Here is a 22,693-nt window from a genome sequence, read left to right on the forward strand (position 1 = left end):
GGTGAAGGATGGTAACTAGATTTTTGGTGGTGATCACTTTGTAGCATATACAAATACTGAATTAAAATATTATGTACCTGAAATTTATATAACATTACAAACCAGTAAAAGAACATATATTTTTTTAAAAGAACATGTATGAATTACCATTAAGAACAATGTATTTCATAAGAGCACTAACCACAATCTTGATCTCCTATGAACACTGATAAATGTCATGTTTGTATGCTCTTAATTGACACCACCTATGACTCACAAACATACCTCCATGCCTTACTTTACGTTAACTTACAATACCCGTATACTGAGCCACTCAGTAAGAATTATTCACCATCCAAGCCTCACCTGTTTGTGGTTTCTCTGAAGGTCTGGGTTTCAGATGTTGGACTTCGGAGAAAAGGCTCACATCGATGCCATATAGTGGATCATCCAAAAAAGAAGGCCTTCTCAGTCTTCCAATGCCAAGAGTCTTCGACATAAAATAATCCTCTGTGTCACGAATAACCTTGTCCCGGGGAAACTGGAGGCATTTCATGTTCTCAGCTTCAATGACAAGAGCCTGTGACACGTGATGCCCAGTCAGGGCTTTGCTGAGATAGTAGCCTATGGATGTGTCACATTCTGCATTCTCGGGCTCATCGGCATCTCCCACCTCGGTGCTTCTGACCTTTGTTTCTGACTCAGTTAGTAACTCAGAGAGAACAGATCTGGAAAGCTGGGGGGACTCAGGTGTTATATCCTCAATGTCTTCCTTTTCTCTTTCTGAAGAAAGTCCAGTCATGGATTTTTGTTTGAATGTGCATTCATCCAGAAGACGCCTTAACTGTTCCTCAGAGAGAAGTGATGCTGAATCTAACTGATGAAACAAGCCAAAAGTTTTCGTAGTCAACTGAGTAAACATTTATTTCTGGTGAGCTTCCAGTAATACAATACAAATCCAAGTGCCCTGAAACCCCTTACACAAAACACTCAAATAGCAAAATCATTCATTAAAAGGTATCCAAAATTGCAGGAGAAATGTACAGCATCCCTAGAAAATAAGATTAGAATCAATCACATACTAAAATACAGGGAAAAGTCCCATAGCACTGATGGAAATTAATCATTTCACCAAATAAACCAGTAACACTGGACACATATCAGTAACTTGAGCTGAAATGGAGTCATTAGAAAGCACCTTCCATTTTATAAATCTTGGAACATCAAGCAGGGAAATGAGCAACCACCTCTTTGATAAAGAGCCAGGAATCCTGCCATAAGCTCCAGTAGTTGTTTCTCTGCCCCCCCCCCCCCCCCCCCCCCTGCTCTTCAGTGGGAACCCTATCACCACCCAATTCCTTAACTGGAAAAAAATCTCGGGCAAACAGGGCAGATTACATCCGCCCCTGGGGATTCACCACTCCTATGTCTGTCCACAACTCTCAGCAGATAATACGACTGAAGACAGAAAAGGAAGGGTGAAGGGGTGGTGCATCCTGAGATGTATAGTTGTGTCAAAGCTGCAGGTCTAGACAGAGGTCAGGGGCATTCCAATAGCAGTGCATTCTGGGAGAAGGATATGATCAAACACATTTAATTTCTGCTCGTGAGGTTATAGGGCTGGGTGTTTCAACCAACATCTTAAGAATTTAAAAACATTTTTTCTTCCAGAGATATTCTCAGGAAATAAAATATCAAATAAAAGTGTAGGGCAATGTTCTACAAGGATTCAACTAAACAGCATGCCACTTGAATTACAACAATCTCAAAAAGAACGGGATTAAAATATATTGAATCACACTGAAAAAAAATCCTCTAAAAAATCAGCACCATCTTTGATTTTTTTAAATATGTTTTTATTGATTTTATAGAGAGAGGAAAGAAGAAGGATAGAGAGATAGAAACATCAATAGGCTGCCTCCTGTACACTCCAACTGGGGATTGAGCCTGCAACCCAGGCATGTGCTCTTACCGGGAATCAAACCGGGAACCTCTTAGTTCTTGGGTGGATGCTCAACCACTGAGCTACACAGGCTGGGCTATCACTTATTTACATCGTGTATTATCTAGAAAAACTTTAGTCCTCCTTTACAGGGGAATGAATTATCAAAGAACAGAAAGTCCCCATAAGAAAACCTAAATATTAATTGCAATGGCCTTAAGTTCTACTTCACCATAGTTAGACAATGCTATTGGCCTATTTTGTGGTACACCGTAAGATTTAACCAAATATTCTGCATATGTAAAGTACTGGGGGTAGGGGAAGGGAGGGAAGTGCTACTATTGGAACTGGTATAGTCAATTCCTCATTACTGTGAAATGCTCCTAATGCAGCTAATAAAAAAAAGTATGCAAAACAAATTTTGTATCATGAGTTTAAAATATAGCATGTGTTATAAAATTATATTTAACTTCTATAAATTAAAAACTAGTTCTCATAGTGGCAAGTGTCATTATGAGTTTGAGAATAATAAGAATTTGTCTGGGAATATATTCTTAATAATTATCTGGGGTTCAAAATTCATGTAATTCACCCTAAGGTTAACAAACCTGTCAAAAAAAATAGGAACTGAATTATATATTCACAAATCCTACTTCATTCACTAGATTTCGGGCATCCAGGTGCGGCGCTTTATCCATTAGGAGCACTCCCCTCACCCTACCATGTAAACCTAGTCAACTATCAAATGAAGGCCATCCTTATATGGTACAGGATACTTAAAATACCCTTCAAAATCTGCTTATGTAAAATAGTTCATAATGGCTAGGCAATTCCTAGGAGTCAGAAAGGGTCCACTAAGTGTCATCCTCACTGAAGGCTTATCACATGAAATTTCCAAATGCTAGGAAAAAATCAGTCCATACTGGAGCAAGAGGATGAAGAATTGTGGAAGGAGGTCTAGGGGAGAGGGGGAGATTGGGAGATTATCTGATATGTTTGGCCACTTCCACAAAAAATATTGATAAGATAGTCGGTTGACAGTTCTGATGATGTATTTGGCTAGACACGCAAAAAATAAGTAAAAACAAAGCAATTATGAACTCTGTGAACAAAAAGCTGTATGAAAAGAAAGGTAGTATTTCAGACAGATAACACAGAAAATTAAGCAAAAGAAAATAAGGTAATTATTAACTCTAGGACAAAAAGTTGTACAAGAAAGGATGCCATAGGATACTACTTGTTTTTGCTATAATATTTATACAGTCATCATAATATGAACAGTGATGCTTGAGGTAACCAAAAGCTGTGATTTAACTGGTTAGGGAAAATGGGAGGAGAGAAAAGGGATGTTTGGAGTAACAAAGTTAAATTCTTAGCTACCATCACAGGAAGTCATGTCAATAATAACAGCACTACTAATATAAAATTTCCTATCATTATAAATAGATATAAAATTGATCGATTAAAAGAACAAGTTATTATGAAACAAGATAGAGGTAAACAGTAGGGGGAACATCTAGAGGAATTAAAAGTGGATGATTCTAGAGAACAAACTAAGAGGTAGAGAAGGGGAGGCAAGGAGCTGACATTTTTGTTAAAACATAGTGCTTTAATTTTTGATTAGTAATAATTAAAATTAACTTAAAATATAAAATTAATTTAAATGTTATCATATATTTAATAAAAATGAATTTAAAAATAAAAATCTGAAATATTAAAATGAAATTCCCAACCAATGATATCTTTGGACATAAAGAAGCAAATCCAGGTTTCATGGAGGCTGAAATGTATATAATCTTGGAGCAAGGGGAGGGTACACCTTTAAAAAAAAGAATATAAAATTATAAATATAAAATAGGTACAAAGTGAGGGGTTTTTTTTTTTAGAATTTGAAATATCACAAGTTACTGGAGCCTTGGAAAGTCTAGTCCATTTGATACACCACCTCTTTACATCATTTACCAGAAATGCTTATAAAGAAATTAGAGGCCCAGTGTACGAAATTCGTGCACTGGAGGTGTGTGTGGGTGTGTGTGTGTGTGTGGTGGGGCTGGGGGGGGGGGGTCCTCAGCCTGGCCTGTGCCCTCTCTGTCTGGGACCCCTCGCTCCTTACCGCCCACCTGCTTGCTGCTCTCTACCATGTGGCTTGCCGCTCCTTAGTACTGCCGCAGAGGCTCCCACCACTGTCACTGCGCTCACCAACCATGAGCCCAGTTCTGGCTGAGCAGTGCTCCCCCTGTTGGAGTGCACTGACCACCAGGAGGCAGCTCCTATGTTGAGTGTCTGCCCCCTGGTAGTCAGTTCATAGCGACCAGTCATTCCACCATTCAGTCGATTTGCATATTAGGGTTTTGTTATATAGGATGTTTCCTGATTGCAGCCTAGCTGCCTCTCTCCACTCAAGGTTCAGTGAGGGGCCTTCTTTGGGATGCCAAGCTTGACAAGTCCCAGATCCATAATATTGTCCTGATGGGTGGTTCTACCCATATCCCAAGGTTCAGAAACTGCTACAGGACTTCTTCAATGGAAAAGAGTAAGAGCATCACATCAACCTAGATGATACTGTTGCTTATGGTGCAGCTGTCCAGGCAATCGTCCTATCTAGAGACAAATCCGAAAATGTTCAAGATTTGCTGCTGTTGAATGATACTCCTCTTTCCCTTGGCATTGAGACTGCTGGTGGAGTCATGACGGTTCTCATCAAGCACAATACTACTGTTCCTACCATGCAGACACAGACCTCCAAGACCTACCTCTGACAACCAGTCCCGTGTGCTCATTCAGGTTTATGACAGTGAGCGTGCAACCTGGTAATGATGCATAACCACCTGAGTGGCAAGTTTGAACTCACAGGCATACCTCCTGCACCTCGTGGTGTTCTTCAGATTGAAGTGACTTTTGATATTGATGCCAATGGCATTCTCAATATGTCTGCTATGGATAAGAGTACAGGAAAAGGGAATAAAATTGCCATCACTAACAACAAGAGTCGTCTGAGCCATATCTCATAGCAATATCTTTACTGATACATCTCTTAGGACAATGGAAACTAAGGAGAAAATAAACAAAGGACTACATCAAGATAAAAAGCTTCTGCACAGCAAAAGAAACCATCAACAAAACAACAAGATGGCCACTGCATGGGAGAACATATTTGCCAATGTTATATCTGATAAGGGTTTAATCTCCAAAATTTATAGGGAACTTATACAACTGAACAAAAGGAAGATAAACAATCCAATCAAAAAATGGGCAAAGGACCTAAATAGACATTTCTCTAAAGTGGACATACAGAAGGCCAAGAGACATATAGAAAACATGCTCAAAGTCACTAATCATCTGAGATGCAAATCAAAACAACAATGAGGTACCATCTCATACCTGTCAGAATGGCTATCATCAACAAATCAACAAACAACAAGTGCTGGCGAGGATGTGGAGAAAAGGGAACCCTCGTACACTGCTGGTGGGAATGCAGACTGGTGCAGCCACTGTGGAAAACAGTATAGAATTTCCTCAAAAAAGTAAAAAATGGAACTCCCATTTGACCCAGTAATCCCACTTCTAGGAATATATCCCAAGAAATCATAAACACCAATCAGAAAGGATATATGTACCCCTATGTTCATAGCAGCACAATTTATAATAGCTAAGATTTGGAAACAGCCTAAGTGCCCATCAGCAGATGAGTGGATTAAAAACTTGTGGTACATCTACACAATGGAATACTACACTGCTGTAAAAAAAAGAAAGAACTCATCATTTGCAACAGCATGGATGGACATGGAGAGCATTATGCTAAGCAAAATAAGCCAGTCAGAGAAAGATAAATATCACATATACTCACTCATTTGTGGAATATAATGAACAACATAAACTGATGAACAAAAAATAGATCCAGAGATATAAAAATGTCGAACAAACAGACCATCAAACCTCAGTGAGGGGCCTTTTTTGGGATATAAAGAAGGAAGGGGAGGGTGGGAGTGGAGGTAAGAGATCAACCAAAGGACTTGTATGCATGCATATAAGCATAACCAATGGACATAGACAGTAGGGGGTGAGGGCATGTGCTAGGGGAGTGGGAGCGGGCAGGGAGAGGTCAATGGGGGGAAAGGAGACTCATGTAATACTTTCAACAATAAAGAACTTAAATTTTAAAAAAGAAAGAGAGTTATCTGAGCAAGGAAGAGGTTGAGCACATGATCCAGGAATCTAAGAAGTACAGAGCTGAAGATTAGAAGCAGTAGGACAAGGTATCTTCCAAGAATTTACTTGAATCCTATGCGTTCAACCTGAAAGCAACTGATGAAGATGAAAAACTTCAAGGCAAGATCAATGATGAGAACAAACAGAAGATTCTTGATGAGTACAATGATATCAGCTGGCTTGATAATTTTGAACATGAGCAGAAAGAGTTGGGAAATGTCTGCGACCTCATCATTACCGAGCTGCACCAGAGTGCAGGCACCATTCCAGGAGGAATGCCTGGGCTTCCCTGGTGGTGGAGCCCCTACATCTGTCTGGTGGTGCCTCCTCTAGGTCCATCACCAAAGAGGTTGATTAAGCCAACCTCCAGCATAGATTTAGCATTGTCCCACACATAATAGCAAATTCCAAGGCAGTTTTAAAAGTTGGGCAGCTGCATAGTAAATAACTGGGCATTCTTGATACTTGAATGTGGACTATGTGCACAGGGAAAGGAAATAATGCACTGCAGAAGCACTGTATCATAAAGTGGGAAATGTGATGTCTTAAATAAAACTATTAAAACACAAAAAAGTGAGAGGCCTTTCCTGGTGTAAATCTGCTTCTGGGCACTCCAAGTTCAAGCATAACACATTTGAGTCTGTGTGTGTGCAGAAATAAGCTCAACCACATCTTCCTGATCCTCTAAGGAAGCGGTTCTCAACCTGTGGGTCGCGACTCCTTTGGGGGTCAAACGACCCTTTCACAGGGGTCGCTTAAGACCATCGGAAAACACATATATAATTACATATTGTTTTTGTGATTAATCACTATGCTTTAATTATGTTCAATTTGCAACAATGAAAATACATCCTGCATATCAGATATTTACATTACGATTCATAACAGTAGCAAAATTACAGTTATGAAGTAGCAATGAGAATAATTTTATGGTTGGGGGTCACCACAACATGAGGAACTGTATTAAAGGGTCGCGGCAATAGGAAGGTTGAGAACCACTGCTCTAGGGCAGTGGCTGGCAAACTCATTAGTCAACAAAGCCAAATATCAACAGTACAACGATTGAAATTTCTTTTGAGAGCCAAATTTTTTAAACTTAAACTATATAAGTAGGTACATTGTTATTAACTTAATTAGGGTACTCCTAAGGCTTAGGAAGAGCCACACTCAAGGGGCCGAAGAGCCGCATGTGGCTTGCGAGCCGCAGTTTCCCGACCACGGTTCTAGGGGAAGACACCTGATGGAAAGAAAACATAGATTAGAATGTGGGCTTTGACCCAAGCTTTGCCACCTTGTGCATGTCACCTAAGGAACCCATCTCCTGCTGTAAAATGAAGAATTGAAAAAGATTATCTCTAAATTAACTGCTAGCTATAAAATTAGTTTTTATGAACAAATGCTCTAAAAGTAAAAATAAATATAAGAATAAGCTGTTCTACGCGTATAAGCATAACCAATGGACACAAGACACTGGGGGGGGGGGGTGAGGGCATGGGCCACAGGTGTAGGGGAGGCCAGAGGAAGGTCAATGGGGGGAAAAAGGGGAGACATATGTACTACTATCTGTAATACTTTAAACAATAAAATTAAATTAAAAAATAAAATAAAAAGAATAAGCCATTCTATTGACATTAGAATGTTGCCTGAGTAGAATTTATAAAAACCATAATAAAAAGTGAACTTTTTTCTTTAATTTATTCACAATACCAATCCTGAACTCAAAAAATAACTAAACATTCTCTGGTATCAAAACATTATAAATGACCTAATTATATTAAGCCCTTAAATTAAATTAATTTAATTGCAGTGCTTCTGGGTGGCAATACAGATCAGGACGCTCAACACAAGTCATCTTCCTCACCTTCTGATTCCCTTGCCCACAGTGTAAATTCTGTATAGTAAATCAGTGCCATGGGAATCAAATGAACTGAAGTTGCTGAGTGTTTTGAAATGGCTAAATACTACACTAATACAAATTACTATATGCTGAACTGGACGAAACTAGGGCTCTATCAGGGACACCCCTGACTACCCTTGATAGTTAAGGAACCAGAGCACATAGCCTGCATCCAGATTGCTCTGAAGCTCCTGAGCTAGCAAGCTCCATAACTGAACGACTCACTGTGTAAGCACAGTCAAGTAACCATCTGTTCAAGTATTCACCTCAAAGTATTCGTCTTTCACGCCAGTTCTAATTTTCCCATATTTCAAAAACAAGTTATTCGTGCTATTCCTGTCTTTCATGAAATTCATCATAGTGCTTCTCAGTCTTCATTTTCCCAGACCAGAGCCCAATCTATTTTCTCTCCTTATATGAAAGCCCCTCTCTTCCCATCTTCATTTAGTAGCCTTTTTATGGATCTCCTTTCTTGTTTTAGCCAAAATACACTCATTCCACAGCCAGCGAGTAAATGTATTGGATTTTCTCATCAGGAAAAAAATATAGAACACTGGGGCATTATTTCTCCTGCATTTTGCTGGCTTTATTGGCACACCAGGTGGTGTCATACAGAATAGTGGTAACTAGCATTTATTCACCACCTGCTGTGGTGCATATTACATTTATCAATTCCTTTAATCTTCACAGCAAACCTATGAGGTAGGTATATTGTTATTCCCATTTTATAAATGAAGAAACTGAGAAATTAAGTAACCCATCCTCGGTCCTATGGCTAGTAAGATGTTGGACCTGGGATTTGAATCTAGGTCTGAGACTAGAGTGCATGTGCTTAACTACTAGGCTATATAGCCTCTCACTATAGATGAGTTCTCCCTCTACCATTCTCTAAATATCCTTTTCCCAACTGACATTCACTTTTCTGTCCATCCCCTCAGATATTAAAATCTCTTCCTGTAGAGTATTTCACTTAACTTTGGTTTTTCTTACCCAGACTAGCTTAGTGTCTTATGCAAACTTACATAGTGCCCTCTCTTTTGGCTCACTTCAGAAAAACAAAGAAGACAACCCCAGCTCCATTCCCAGGGTGCCTACTATTTACACTTCTCCACCCAGATAAATACCATGTTGGTGTAGGAGCTAAATATGAGTACAACTTGTAATTGCTGGAGATGGATCACAGCCCATAGATTACCTCATCCTCACCCCTGCCTCCCCTCCTATGCTATATATCAGGAGTTTCCCCAGCCATAAAAACCTCCAGTAATTTGGGCACTGGATTTGTTGACAAGGCAATTAAGACTACGTCTCTGGTGCAGATAATCAGAAAGTCCACCACTATAAACTAGCCGAAGCAACCGTGTCCTTTGATGTAAGCTTATGTCCAATGTTGGGTAGGTTGTTTTTCCCCCACAATTGCTGAATTCCTAAAGACCCACCCTATAAAGCCAATATGATTATCACAAGTGAGAATCTGGTGGAAAGCCAGTGTCCTAAATGATTAACAACAAGAGTATAGATATAAATAGCTTTCAATGACATCAAGTTCTCCTTCAAAATAAGCAACTGGAAAACATCCCACCCTTTGTTTAATTACCAAGATATAAGTTTACAACTCTCTGTTGCAGCCACTGCTGGCAACACCTAGGTAGCAATTTGTTTTTGTCAAGGTTTTTTAGCCATAAGGAACAGAAATCCTTATCTAAAAAAAGAGAGAGAGAAAGAAAAGGCAGGCAATGAACTCCTTTATCTTTTGCTTCTCTGAAAAACTATCTCGGGTGGTAGAGGTGAGTGTTGTAGGATCTGAGAAGTCATCTCATGGATACCGACAAGCAGGAAATGAAGTTTGAATAGGCCTTTGAGGTTTGGATCTGAGAAGACACCTAGAGCCAAAGGCATGCTCTTACTGAGTCCCTTGTGTGGTCTCTTAACCCGCTGTTTGTCTGATATAGCCTCCTCTCTGCAAACCAGCTGTCTCTGCTTATTGCTGGTTTCTCCTCTCTCACAACCTCAGCTTGTCCATGTGGCATGAACTGACTTTGGTCCTCATTCAACATGACCTTAAGAATCTGGCACCAACCAATGACTGACAATGGTCTCTATGTCCATTAACTCAAATTTTCAAGCAAGATAACTTGGTTGGCCACTGACCAGATTATGAACTGATAATGTCAGTTTCAAGTGGCCACCCAAGTCTAAGTTATTGGCAGGGCTGTGGGTAAGGGAGATTTCCCAAAGAAGAAGGCATAAGCAGAGCAGGGAACTCAAAAAAAATCTACCATGATGTTAAACTATAATTGCTATGAAGTAAATAACCATCAGATGGAACCTAACACTTAATGAAGTTGTATAGCCAACGAAAGGACTAACAATCAAGGTGTTTCAGAACCTCACCAATTTCATTCAATCTGAGTACTCACTGAATAATTAATTGAGGTATAAAAGCAGAATTACTTCTCAGAAAGGATTCACTCATGGATAGAATGACATCCAGATGGAGTATGGAGCAGCACTAGCAAGTCAATATGCTCCTGATAGGTTCATATAGGCTCAATGGGTTCATATCACTTTCTGTGGCTCTTGGAAATTAAATAAGTCTAAACATCATGAAGTAAAATAATTGGTGCTCATGTGAAAGTCTCCATCAATGGTGCTAATGATAAAAAGAATGAATGGCCCTATTCATCCTTCCCTTCCCAGCTCCCTCTTCCTATTCTGTTCTTAAACTAAGTCTACCCCAATCATATAAAGTCCAGCAGCTACAGTGCTCTTAGGAGGCCATACCAGGGACCAATGGTACGAGGGGCCAGGAAAGATCTGGCATATTTTTACCCAGAAATAGTCAGGGTTCTCTGGCCAAAGGAGAGTCTGAGCTCTAGTCAAAAAGGAAGCAAAGGTCATTGCCAGAGAAAATATGTAAAACATTAGGAATGAGTGTTGAGGCAAGGCTGTAAGCAGGAAAATGAGTCAGCCCCCAGGTCAGAAGCACGGAGGATCTGTGGAGAATAATATGGAGTGTGAAGTAGGTCAAGACAAGCGGCTCTGAAGTAAGTTCATGAATGTCAGAGTGGTGTTGAAAGCCTGCTTTTATGTGGGGCTTGGGTGTCAACTCTGTGGAGCAGGACACACCCATGCCCAGCTCACAGATCTTCCCCTAACAGCTGGGAGAGACAGGGCTTGGAAGGTTGGCCTGATGGCTTTCCTGGTGAAAGTCTGCTGTGCCCCTAGCATTCTGTGATGGTTCTTCTCAGCTCAGGTGCCAGAGCTGGTCTCAATGTCATCGGGAATGCAGGCTTTCTGCTTCTGTTTACAAGGACAAGCGGGGTGGGATGCCAGCAGGATCCCAGTGTACAAGGGAAGAATGGCATGGATGGGAGAAACTAGAAGTAAGATATGGGGCTCTCAACTCCTGCAACTTACAAAGGGGCCAGGAGCTCTGCTTTAGTTGGTAACCTGAGTCAGAAGGATGCAGATGTGCTCAGAGTTGACCTAGACCAACATCATTACTTGGATTTCTAACAGGATGACTGGTGAAAGGGACTCTAATTTTTCCATTTGGCGGGAAATTTATCATTTGAGGATTGCTCGCAATTGCTGTTTTCTAGCAACAGAGACAATAAGTCCATTTCCATCTGGTTCTATCACTTCCATCTATCACTTCCTTTCCAGAAATAAGGCTTAGGTTCCAGCTCTGAAGCTGGAAGGAGGCTGGCCCTCCTACCCCACATACTCCCAGCAAAGCAAAGGTTGGCCAGGAGGTTGTTGGAAATGAGGTGAGCAAGTGTGGACAGAGCACTTTTTATGGTCACAGTGGGCTGGTCCACCCACCTATCTCCCCCCCAGCCCAATTCCCTGGGGAAATATACCTTTAGAGTAAATAACTCCCACTGCTATGCAGATTGTTGGTTTACTGGATAGTAACAATTATGAAAATCATTTGCACAGTCTTCCCTGCACTCAGTTTGAAAAGTCTATTTTCACTAGGTAGAGATAGATAAGTTGGCCCATGATGGAGTCAGAAGTCAAGGCCATTAGCTATTTAAATGCTTTGCCCTGGGCCAGAGCCCTTTAGTAAGAGATCAGCTGGAACATAAATCAAGTTAGAAAAGAATTGGTATAGTTAAACCTAAAGAACATCTGTAGTCCTGCCATTGTGGTTAGAGTATCAGCCCTTGGACTAAAGGTCATGGGATTGATTCCGGTCAAAGGCACGTGCCTCAGTTGTAGGCTCGATCCCAGGCCTCAGTCGGGGTGTGTGAGGGAAGCAACCAATCGATGTGTCTCTCTCACATTGATATTTCTCTCTGTGTGTCTCTCCCCTCCCTTCCACTCTCAAACAATCAATGGGAATAAAATATCCGGGGGGATTGGGGGGGGGGGGTAAGAGGGGGGGAAAGAGGAAGAGGAGGGGAGGAGGAGGGGAGGAGGAGGGGGAGGAAGTGGAGGAGGAGGAGGAGGAGGAGGAGAACTGTATGTCCTTAGGGCTGCCTAGCTAGAACTTTAAATAGTTATCTTGACACCATCTAAACCTCCCAACTGAAGAGAAGGTGACCTCAGAACTCTGTCTCCTGGATCTTCAACATGCATTTTCAGGGCCAGCCAGTGGTGGTGCTGTGGTCCCTACAGGACCACCCTCATCAGGGGCTCATTTAAGGCCAGGTAAGGGGAGTATAGCCAGCAGGGGTTAAGGAAGATAAAGGATCACCACTCACCCCAGTCAGGAGAGCATGAAGGAGGCCATGCACTGCTGCTAAAACAAGGTGAAGCTATCACACAGCCTACAGGGTAGTCCTCTGAGCCCCACAGGCCCCCAGGCCCTGCCCATGAGTACTACTGCTTTCAAGAAACATGAGGCCTCGATGTGTGATCACCGCCACACTCATCAGCTGCTCTGAGGACAGCTTTTCTGCCTCTTGCTGTGAGAAGTATCTCACTATTGTAACATTATCTGGATCCCTCAATTAGAGGTGACACAGCTGAACCCCACCCACACAAGGGACTCCCTCACAATGATGCTCTACCTTCGGAATCGGAAAAGGAAACTGAATATTTCCTTGAATGAACAAGAAATTTTCTAGCAACACAAACATGCCCAGGGACCAAACGGCTCTGACATTAAAATGCTCCAGCGTGACCAGATTCAGTTTACCCATCACCCAGATCTGCGCACTTGCCTGCTGCTGGGCTGAGCGGATCTAATATGGCTTGTGCTGCCCCCACAGCTGTGGATCCAGATATCACTACTGATGTTACTGCACGGCCCTCATTCACCCACGGGCACATCAGGCCCCTCTTGCCTCCCACCCAGGCCTTCTCTATTGCTGCTGAGGTGTGAGTCACTACTGAGATCTGAGCTGGCCACTTACAGGCTTGTGCAAACTAGAAGTGCAAGTCTGCCTTGGAGTAGATTCTGGTCAAGAGAGGAGAGGAGCCACTGAATAAAGCCTTTCCTGTCCTCCCCCTGGAAGTTCTGCCCTGAAATGCAGTCACCCGTATGGATTCTCTGAAAATGCCCCACAAGATCAAACAATAGCAAGCAGTGACAGATCAAAATACATCTTTCATATTCTCCCTCTTTCGTTTCCCTTCCTCCTCCCGCCCCCCACTTCTGCTTCTCTGGTGCTGCTTTTGCCAATTAAGTGGTAGCGTATTTGGCTCAGGCTCTGCTGTTCCAGACTAAGACGGGTCACAATAAGAGGCAGCTTCCAAGTCCTGGCAGGGCTCTGGGGTGGCAGCTGGTGCTGCACAGGGTGGGCCTGGCAGCTCCACCCCAGCCTCTGCAGCTGGCAGGAGGGTGCTGGCAGGGTGCAGGGGCTGCAGAGCTCCCGCCAGCACTGCCAAGGCCATGGGAGGGAAAGTGATGGTTCAGAACTCTTGAGGCGCTGCCCAAGGGGTGCAGGCAAAGGAGAGAATCCGCGGAGCCCTGGAAGGACATGTGCCCAGGGCAGCCAGCGGGAGCAGAGCTGGAGGGAGACTATGCATTGGCGCCAACGGGAGAAAGCCAAGGTCAGCTTCAGTTTGAGTGTCAAGATAAAACAGAAAGAGAATGAGAAACACAAGGTGTGAAAGGTGTCATGGCATGGTGTTAAGTTCTAAGGCACATCCACTGCAAAGACAGGAGGGCCTGCACTCCTTCTGGGCGGGCAGTAATGACCAGGCCTGAGGTCTAAGGGCCTTCAGCAGGAGCAGACCCTACTAGTCAGCAGCCACTGAGGGACAAAACGAGGGCTGGCGAGCCATGCAAATCCGCGACATTCCTCCACATCTCAGGTGTGTGTCCAGCACCCTTTCTTCACGTTGTTTCCTGCAGCCATTTCTATTCCACTTGGCAAAGTGCCCCAAGTTAAGTGTTCCTGAGGCTGCATGCTATCTTTTGGAAAAAGCAGGAACTCCTAAATGGAGAGGAAATACCCTTAACAACAGCATAGAGTAGTAGAGGGGGGCTGATGTTTCTAAGTGAAATCCCAGCCTGCTCACCCACCAGCTGTTCCATTTCGACAAATTACCTCTCAAAGCCTCACATTTCTAAACTGTAAAATAGAAACACTAACAACTAGCTGACTCCTAACAACTAGTTGAGAGAAATCCCAACAACTGACAATTTGCAATGAGCAGGAGATGCATGTGTGAAACTGCTTAGCACACGGCAGGCAGAGCAGGTAGGATTCAGTCAATGCCAGAACCCAGTGGTGACACTGAAGCTCCCATGTGAGAAGCTGACAGCAGTACTGCTAGACGACCACTCTTACAGACTGAAGTCTGCACGTTCCAGGTGCTATTGGCCCCAGCCCTGAGGGTGCCACACAACAATCTGCAATGAGTAAACTGTCATGTTTGCTCCAGCGGATTAGTTGGGGCTACAGAGGCCACCAGATGCTGGGCGAGGGCACACAAGAGGGAAAGGTGGAAGGTAAGTCTCTCTCACCCCTACAGAAAGGTTCACACCTCCGGGTAGGCACTATTAAGTCCTCAGCACCAGAAAGGACCCAAAAAGGGGCTGGTTTCAAAATATTTTTATCCTTGCTCGAAATAACATCAGGGCTCGAGATAGAACTTGTGAAGCACAGGGATGTAGGTGAAAGGGGCTCATCCCTTGCTTTGTGTGCACATGTACACACACAACAAAGGCACACACGGGACACTCCCCTTTCACCAACCCCTCGCCTTTTTCTGCTCCCTTCCAAAGGCATCCAAAGACCTCAAGCTGTCTCTGTAGCCCTCTCCAAAAGCATACTCAATTCTAACGTTTAAAAATGTCCTATTGCACCCTAGCCGGTTTGGCTCAGTGGATAGAATGTCAGCCTGCAGACTGAAAGGTCCCGGGTTCGATTCCAGTCAAGGGCATGTACCTCAGTTGCAGGCCTCCCAGCCTGGGCCCTGGTCAGAGCATGTGCAAGAGGCAACCAATCGATGTGTTTCTCTCATATAGATATTGATATTTCTCTCTGTCTTTCCCTCTCTCTTCCACTCTCTCTAAAATGTCATTTGAAAAATCCTCAGGTGATGATTAAAAAAAATAATTTTTAAAAAGTGTCCTATTGCCCTCACATCACAACTTACCTACCATGAGATGCATTTCCTCACCACTGTACCTAAGACTGAGCAATCTAGGTCCTTGTATAACCTGCCCACGGAACAAGCTCACATTTGACAGGAGCCTCTTCAAATCAGAATGACTTCCTACAAAGAAATGATTCTAAAAATGGGAATCCAGCCCCACAGCTGGACGGTAAAAAGGTATCTGGGAGATACCATTTTCAGCACCCTCAGTTCAGGCCACACTGAGGCCCAGTCTCGTTCTACACATGATGGGCTGATTTTCCTCTCGGGTGTAAAGCTAGCACCAGACAGTTAAGTCCACCGTTAACTTGTTGATCAAGGAGATCTCTTTCTGGTCACAAACGGGCGACCGGTTGCTCTTCCCAGGGCTGAGCAGTGCTCCCGAAGCTTGACCCTGTCTGGACGCGTATCGGGAGCATCTAATGACCCCGTACATAGTGCACAGCCCACAAAGCCCGACGTCACTGCACAGACACGAAGCTCTCTCGGAACATGCTGCTCAGTGAACTGTCCTTACATTTGCCGGTCTGACAGGAAGTCACGCTACCACTGATGATAAGGATAACACACTGTGAACAGCAGCTTCCACCTCCTCCATGGACCACTCTGTGGGAATTAAACACTCTAGAAATCAAACAAAAGAGCCTTTGAGTGAATCAGAACCAAATTCAGAAGGATCTAAGCAGATTAATGCATATTCTCTCTTAATGATGCTTAAAATGTTAAATGTAAAACTTTCCCTTCCACATAGCATGAGGCTACACGAGGGGGATGTCTTTCCGCCTCCCTTCCTGGTCAGCAGGCCCCGTATTAGGCCAGGGTCCAGCCCGCCCTGGTCATCAGTCAGCGGCAGCGAGGGTGGGGCCCGCTACCCACCATGTGCCAGGAATGCTCTCCACCACCCAGTGAGGGGAACTGGGAAATCATTCTCCACACTGACCAGAGGAAGAAACTAAGGCTCAGAGAAATGAAATATCTTGGTCCAAGACACCGAGCTAATAAAAAATGAAAATATAAAAATTTAAAAAATAAAAACTATAAAGTCAGAGCTTTTCATAGTCCTGTCTTCACACGGGCGCTTAGAAGAGTTCACAAAGCCCCTTTCCAGGGAGAGCACACTGGCAACAGCGGGCACCAGGACATGCCCCTCCATAGTCTATTTTACAGCTGAAAATGTCACACAGTCAGAGCCCGTTCAAGTCATAAACCCAAGACAGAAGTATGAATGAGAGGCCTTTCCTCTGTAGTGGGTGACAGCTGCCCTCTGCACCCCTAAACCTGGGGCTCCAGGTTACATCAGCACAGCACCCTCTGTGTCTGCTCCCCTGACCAGTCTTAGGTTTCTCAAGGCTGGGCCTGGGTCCCCCTCACCTGTGTCCTCCTCTGTGGCCCCAGGTCTACTGCACAAGATGGACACAGGCAAGGGCTTGCTGGCTACACGAATCCTTCTTTGGGTGCTGTCCACCTCCTGCCGTGGCAGCACACTCAGGGGTCTTAGCCCCCTTACCAGCCAGTGGTCCCAGGATATGGCCCAGCCTTTCTCTCTCCTGTGTCCTGTTCCCTCTGGACCCTGCTCTCCCCTCATGACTTTGGAAAGTACTGGTTCAATCAATTAATGAACCTTTATTTATGATTTGAGCAGGCCAGACAACAATGCTTTAGCTCCTGAGGAGTTCCTAAAATGTCCTATACCAGCAAGGATGGGTAGAGAGAGGATTGGTTTAAGGGAGCTCTTGATATCACCCTTCACAGGCAACAAGTCCCCCCACCTGTGGGAAAACAAGGATTGTCCCCCACCAACTTCAGGCTCCCTGACCAACAAAAAAAATACTTCAGATTCACAAAAATTCCCAAGTGCAATAAAAAGCCTATATTCTGGGCCTATCGCTGTGCAATTCACTGCCAATATGAGAGAGAGGTTTAACTTGGTCTGCCAGGAAAACAGAGCTGAAGAGTAATCACAGTCTTTGATTGTGGTTGGGTTTAATTATGGAAATCTATTCATGCGCGTACACAGAGAGCTTCACAAGCATGGTGGAAAACCATTTCTCTTTATATGTATTTATAGGGAAAGAGCCTTCTCAAAGGTTCTTTATTAATAAATATAAATACTTCAAACAAACAAGCCAAAATAGGGTTCCACCTTTCATGGGACATATTTTCTAATTATGTCATATTACCGTTCTCTCTCTCTTGATTCCAGTAAAAAGCCAGGAGGAGCTCCAGCCACTGAACCAGATCGGGGGGCTGAGTCACTTATATAGAATGGAATATGTATGGTATCGAGACTGGTGAATACAAACGATGTTCAACACAGAGGTGTTGGAATATCACCTAATTGAAGTGAACATGTTAAAATATCTTGGCTGAAAAAATAGCAAAAAGGCAGTGAACGCTTTAAATCTTTGTGCTTTCTTATTTTAATATAGAAAATACTATATCTGGAAATCAGACAAAATAATGAACAGCCTTTATTTTTATTTGCTTTGAATCAAATTTCAAATTAATGTTTTAACTTCCAGCATGCAAAATAAAAACACAATTTCCCCTAAAACGGTTAATAACAATTAATTTAAGAATGATAGGCTAAAATACAAAATGCATAAAAGTGGAAACAGAGAAGTAGATTCAAATAAATGTTTCCATTTGCTGGATGTAAATTCCCTTACTATAATAACCATTTTTAATGTCCAAAATCTTCCCCACTTAGCCTACCCTTGTAAAATGTCAAAACAACTGGTTAACGTTCTCTCACACCTTATTTACAATATATCTGGACATCTTTTTTGTTCCACCTCAACATATATCCAGAAACTAACTCATTCTCACTTCCTCCACGTTCTCCCCTAATCCATCATGATTTACCACCAGATTGCTGCATGGCCTGTTTTTACTGCCTTACTGAGTATTCTCAAGCCAGAGTGATCCTACTAAATATGTAAGTTAAATCCTTAGGCGCTTTTCTGCTTAGAATCCTCCATTGGTCCCCAGCTCCCCAAGAGTGAAAGTCAAACTCCTTAAGAATTTGGTCTCTCTCTCTACTCCCTCCTCATTCACGCCCTGCAGCCACACGCACTGCCTTGAACATGCTGACTTCTTAGGACTTTGCCCTTGCCGTCCATCTTGCAGAAATGCTTTTCACCCGGGTATCTTCAAGGCCTATTCCCTCGTGTCTTTCAAGCACCGTTCGAGTGTCATCTTCTCACCCAGCTCCTCCCTGACTACCCTGTGTACTTGCTCTCCTTCTGTCCCTTCTCTGCCTTCCTTCTCTCCTTACATAGCACTTGCCCCTGTAACTTACTTGTTTGTTGCTGCCTCCTCCCACTAAAATGTAAGATCCACTGGGGCAGAGACCTCGACTGGTCATTTCACTATTCTAGCCCTGAGCCTAGAAAAGTATTTTTAACATGGTAGGAACTTAAATATTAGCTTAATGAATGAAATACTTTTTTGTGGAGAGGTATGTGCTGCACATGTATGTGCACATACCATGGTTTTAGCACCCTTCTTTATTCTCTGGTAAGTTTTTATCTCCTACTTGATAAGTAAGGTTTGCACTATTTGCAAGCCTTGCTCAAATAAATTCATAAATGTCTTTTTCTTCTGTATCATAATAGTATCACAAACCAATGTATCCTTTAGACAACCTAGAGTTTTTGCTAAATTTAAATGCCTTTATGAAGAATGTGTATATTCTCTAACCAGCCAGAACAATCCTTCTCATACTGTCTTACCTTCATCCATTTCATACATTTGTGTAACTCTTCTGGTCTCTAAATGAGCTTCACTCAGTGACACCCGCACAGAGCACTATACATTTCATAAACCAGCCCCGTTTCCAGCTGCAACCTTCTAATTTAACTTATCTAGCAATTCCACTTGTGGGCCAAGAACCACCACTTTCTTAAATCACTTTTTCCTTTATTCATTTTCATCATCAGTCTATCCTATGACCCTTCCGGGACTACTTCTCACAACCAAATAAGCACCGTAAGCAAGCATCACTGTGTCAGCCGTGAGGGACAGCGAATGGAGCTTTCCTGCTGAGTGGATGCCGGGAGACTCTCTAGATTGTCTCCTTCCCACTAGTAACCGTGTACATTATACCAAGGCATCAGTGGTGTTTGATGTATCCTACTTCTAGATCCTAGAAGTGTGTCACAATATATCGGACAAGCATGGTGTCCTGTGTGATGGTCAACAAGCCTGTGGACAAAATAGTTCCAGAAAGAAGATCTGAGCCTGAGGCAAGGCAGTGAAGTTACCCTGCTGCTCCTGCCAGACAAAGTAAGCTACTTAGAGTATTCTGTGCCCATCTGCCAGACAAAGTAAGCTACTTAGAGTATTCTGCGCTCATCTGCCAGACAAATGAACGCACAGCAAATGCAGGCATGTGTGAGCCTCTCCAGTCAAGTGCCTGCATCTTGAACAGAGCAAGTGTCCACGAACCGCTGTAAGGCCTTCATGTTTCCTTTTCCCCAGTTGCTCTAGTTGCACACTCGGGCCACTTCGGTAGGGCCCCACCTACCAAGTTCTTTACCTTGCTTCCAGTGAAAGGCTACTGAGCTTACGAACTGATCTCTGTCTCAGAATTAGGCTATGATTTCCCATTATAATAGCTAAAATCGAGCTTCTGTTTGCAAGAAGACCAGAGTATTTTTGTTATAAAAATCAAGTAGCACAGCTAAGTGCCAATTTCAGTCACAAAGATCCCATTATCAATGCCATTTCCAAAGATGTCTTTTGATCATGTCAATTAAAATGCCCATCCTGCTGCCTACTGTGGTAGCCATGTTGCCCTCCTTGCCTTCTGATGGTAAGGTGCTACTACGTAATTAAGCTCCATTATCCCAGGATCAGAGTGCCCGTTTAGCATCATCCATCAGCACCACTAGCCTCCAGAGAATGGCCACTCGTTTTCCCCCAAAGATGCTTGTGGGTCTCTCTCAAGCTCTTGTTGAAGAGAGTCTCATCAAGACCCTCTCAAGGGACATAGTTAAAATATGGGGTTCAATACCCATGATATATCCCCTCCAACAATCTTACCTCCCTACGTGTTTGAATGCCTGGCTCCTACAGTCTATAAAGAAATGTCTAATGTCTCAGGGGGCTCAAGTCCAAGTTTTTGTCAACCACTCAAGGAAACGACTGAATCAATGCCTCCTATCCAAGCTACAACAATGGACCTGAACCTCTGATGAAGTGCTCCCACAGCAATAGGCTACAACCCATCTCAAATTGTATTTGTCTTTCTTGGACATAGAACCTTCAAAAAAATCTATCCTCATACATATTTCCCAGATTTTCCTCCAATATTAGTTGGCAAAGCCTTTCAACTTTTAGCACCATAAGCCACCTCCTCCAAGGTTTGACTTTCTCATTGGCATCAAAGTCCAGTTATAAATTTGGAAATAAGGGGCATAAGGATAACTAACTTTGTAATGCAACTCCTTCAAGTGACATAAAGCTCACTCAATCACAATACCAGATATCAAGCTATATTACAAAGCCACTGATCTCAAAACTGCCTGGTACTGGCTCAAGAACAGACATATAGACCAATGGAACAGAACAAAGGAGGCAAGAGCATACAATGGAGTCAAGACAGTCTCTTCAATACATGGTGTTGGGAAAATTGGACAGATACATGCAAAAAAATGAAACTAGACCACCAACTTACACCATACACAAAAATAAACTCAAAATGGATAAAGAGCTTAAACTTAAGACGGGAAACCATAAAAATCTTAGAAGAATCCATAGCCAGCAAAATATCAGACATATGTAGCAGCAATATCTTTACTGATACAGTTCCTATGACAATGGAAACTAAGGAGAAAATAAACAAATGGGACTGCATTCAAATAAAAAGCTTCTGCACAGCAAAAGAAACCATCAACAAAACAACAAGGAAGCCCACTGCATGGGAGAACATATTTGCCAATGTTACATCCCATAAGGGTTTCATCTCCAAAATTTATAGGGAACTCATACAACTGAACAAAAAGAAGATAAACAATCCAATCAAAAAATGGGCAAAGAACTTAAATAGACACTTTTTGAAAGAGGACATACAGAAGGCCAAGAGACATATGAAAACATGCTCAAAGTCACTAATCATCCGAGAAACGCAAATCAAAATGAAAATGAGATACCATCTCATACCTGTCAGAATGGCTATCATCAACAAATCCACAAACAACAAGTGCTGGCGAGGATGTGGAGAAAAAGGAACAATGGAATACTATGCTGCTGCGAAAAAGGAGGAACTCTTACCATTTGCAACAGCATGGATGAACCTGGAGAGCATTATGCTAAGTGAAATAAGCCAGTCAGAGAAAGATAAATATCACATGATCTCACTCATTTGTGGAATATAATGAACAACATAAAATGATGAACAAAAATAGATCAAGAGACATAGAAGCATTAAAGAGACCATCAAACTTCAGAGGAGCTGTAAGAGATCAACCAAAGGACTTGTATGCATGCATGTAAGCATAACCGTGAGGGCATGTGCTGGGGGGTGGGAACGGCCGGGGAGACATCAATGAGGGATAAAGGAGACATATGTAATACTTTAAACAATAAAGAATTTAAATTTTAAAAAAACTCAATCAAGACAGGAATAGTCTCACCTGGCCAGTGTGGCTCAGTGGTTGAGCATTGACCTATGAGCCAGGAGGTCACAGTTCAATTCCAGGTAAGGGCATATGCCCAGTTGTAGGCTCTATCCTGGTATGGGGAGTTCAGGAAGCAGTCAATCAATGATTCTCTCTCATTACTGATGCTTCTCTCGCCCTTTCCCTTCCTCTCTGAAATCAATAAAAATATTTTTTAAAAAGGAATAGCCTCATCAAAGAGGTGCACAGATGCTGCTTCGCTGGCAGGGGCAGGGGCGGCTTGATGACTCTGGGAATTCTGGGGACCCTGAGTTCACCAAACCCTCCCATAGCCCTGCTCTAGTTCTCAGGGCCTCACCCTTTCTCCCTAAATGCCCACACTTGAACATAGGTGACCTGGCTGTGAACTCAACTGGCATTCTAATTTAGCAGCCCACATTTGGCTTTGACCTTTTCAACTCTGAACCACAACACATGAGATTC

At 42.9% G+C, this 22,693-nt stretch overlaps 1 protein-coding gene across 2 annotated transcripts in view; it reads right to left on the minus strand.

The window, feature by feature from the left end:
* Window positions 1-22,693, minus strand: part of FSIP1 (fibrous sheath interacting protein 1) — a 173,626-nt gene that overhangs the window by 11,377 nt on the left and 139,556 nt on the right. For both annotated transcript variants that reach the window (XM_036296891.1, XM_036296881.1), the window contains one exon: window positions 346-856. In XM_036296891.1, coding sequence (XP_036152784.1) covers window positions 346-856 — 511 coding nt within the window. The remainder of the gene's footprint in view (window positions 1-345; window positions 857-22,693) is intronic.

Source organism: Myotis myotis, unplaced genomic scaffold (assembly GCF_014108235.1).
Source record: "Myotis myotis isolate mMyoMyo1 unplaced genomic scaffold, mMyoMyo1.p scaffold_m19_p_1, whole genome shotgun sequence".
NCBI classification, from domain to species: Eukaryota; Metazoa; Chordata; class Mammalia; order Chiroptera; family Vespertilionidae; genus Myotis; species Myotis myotis.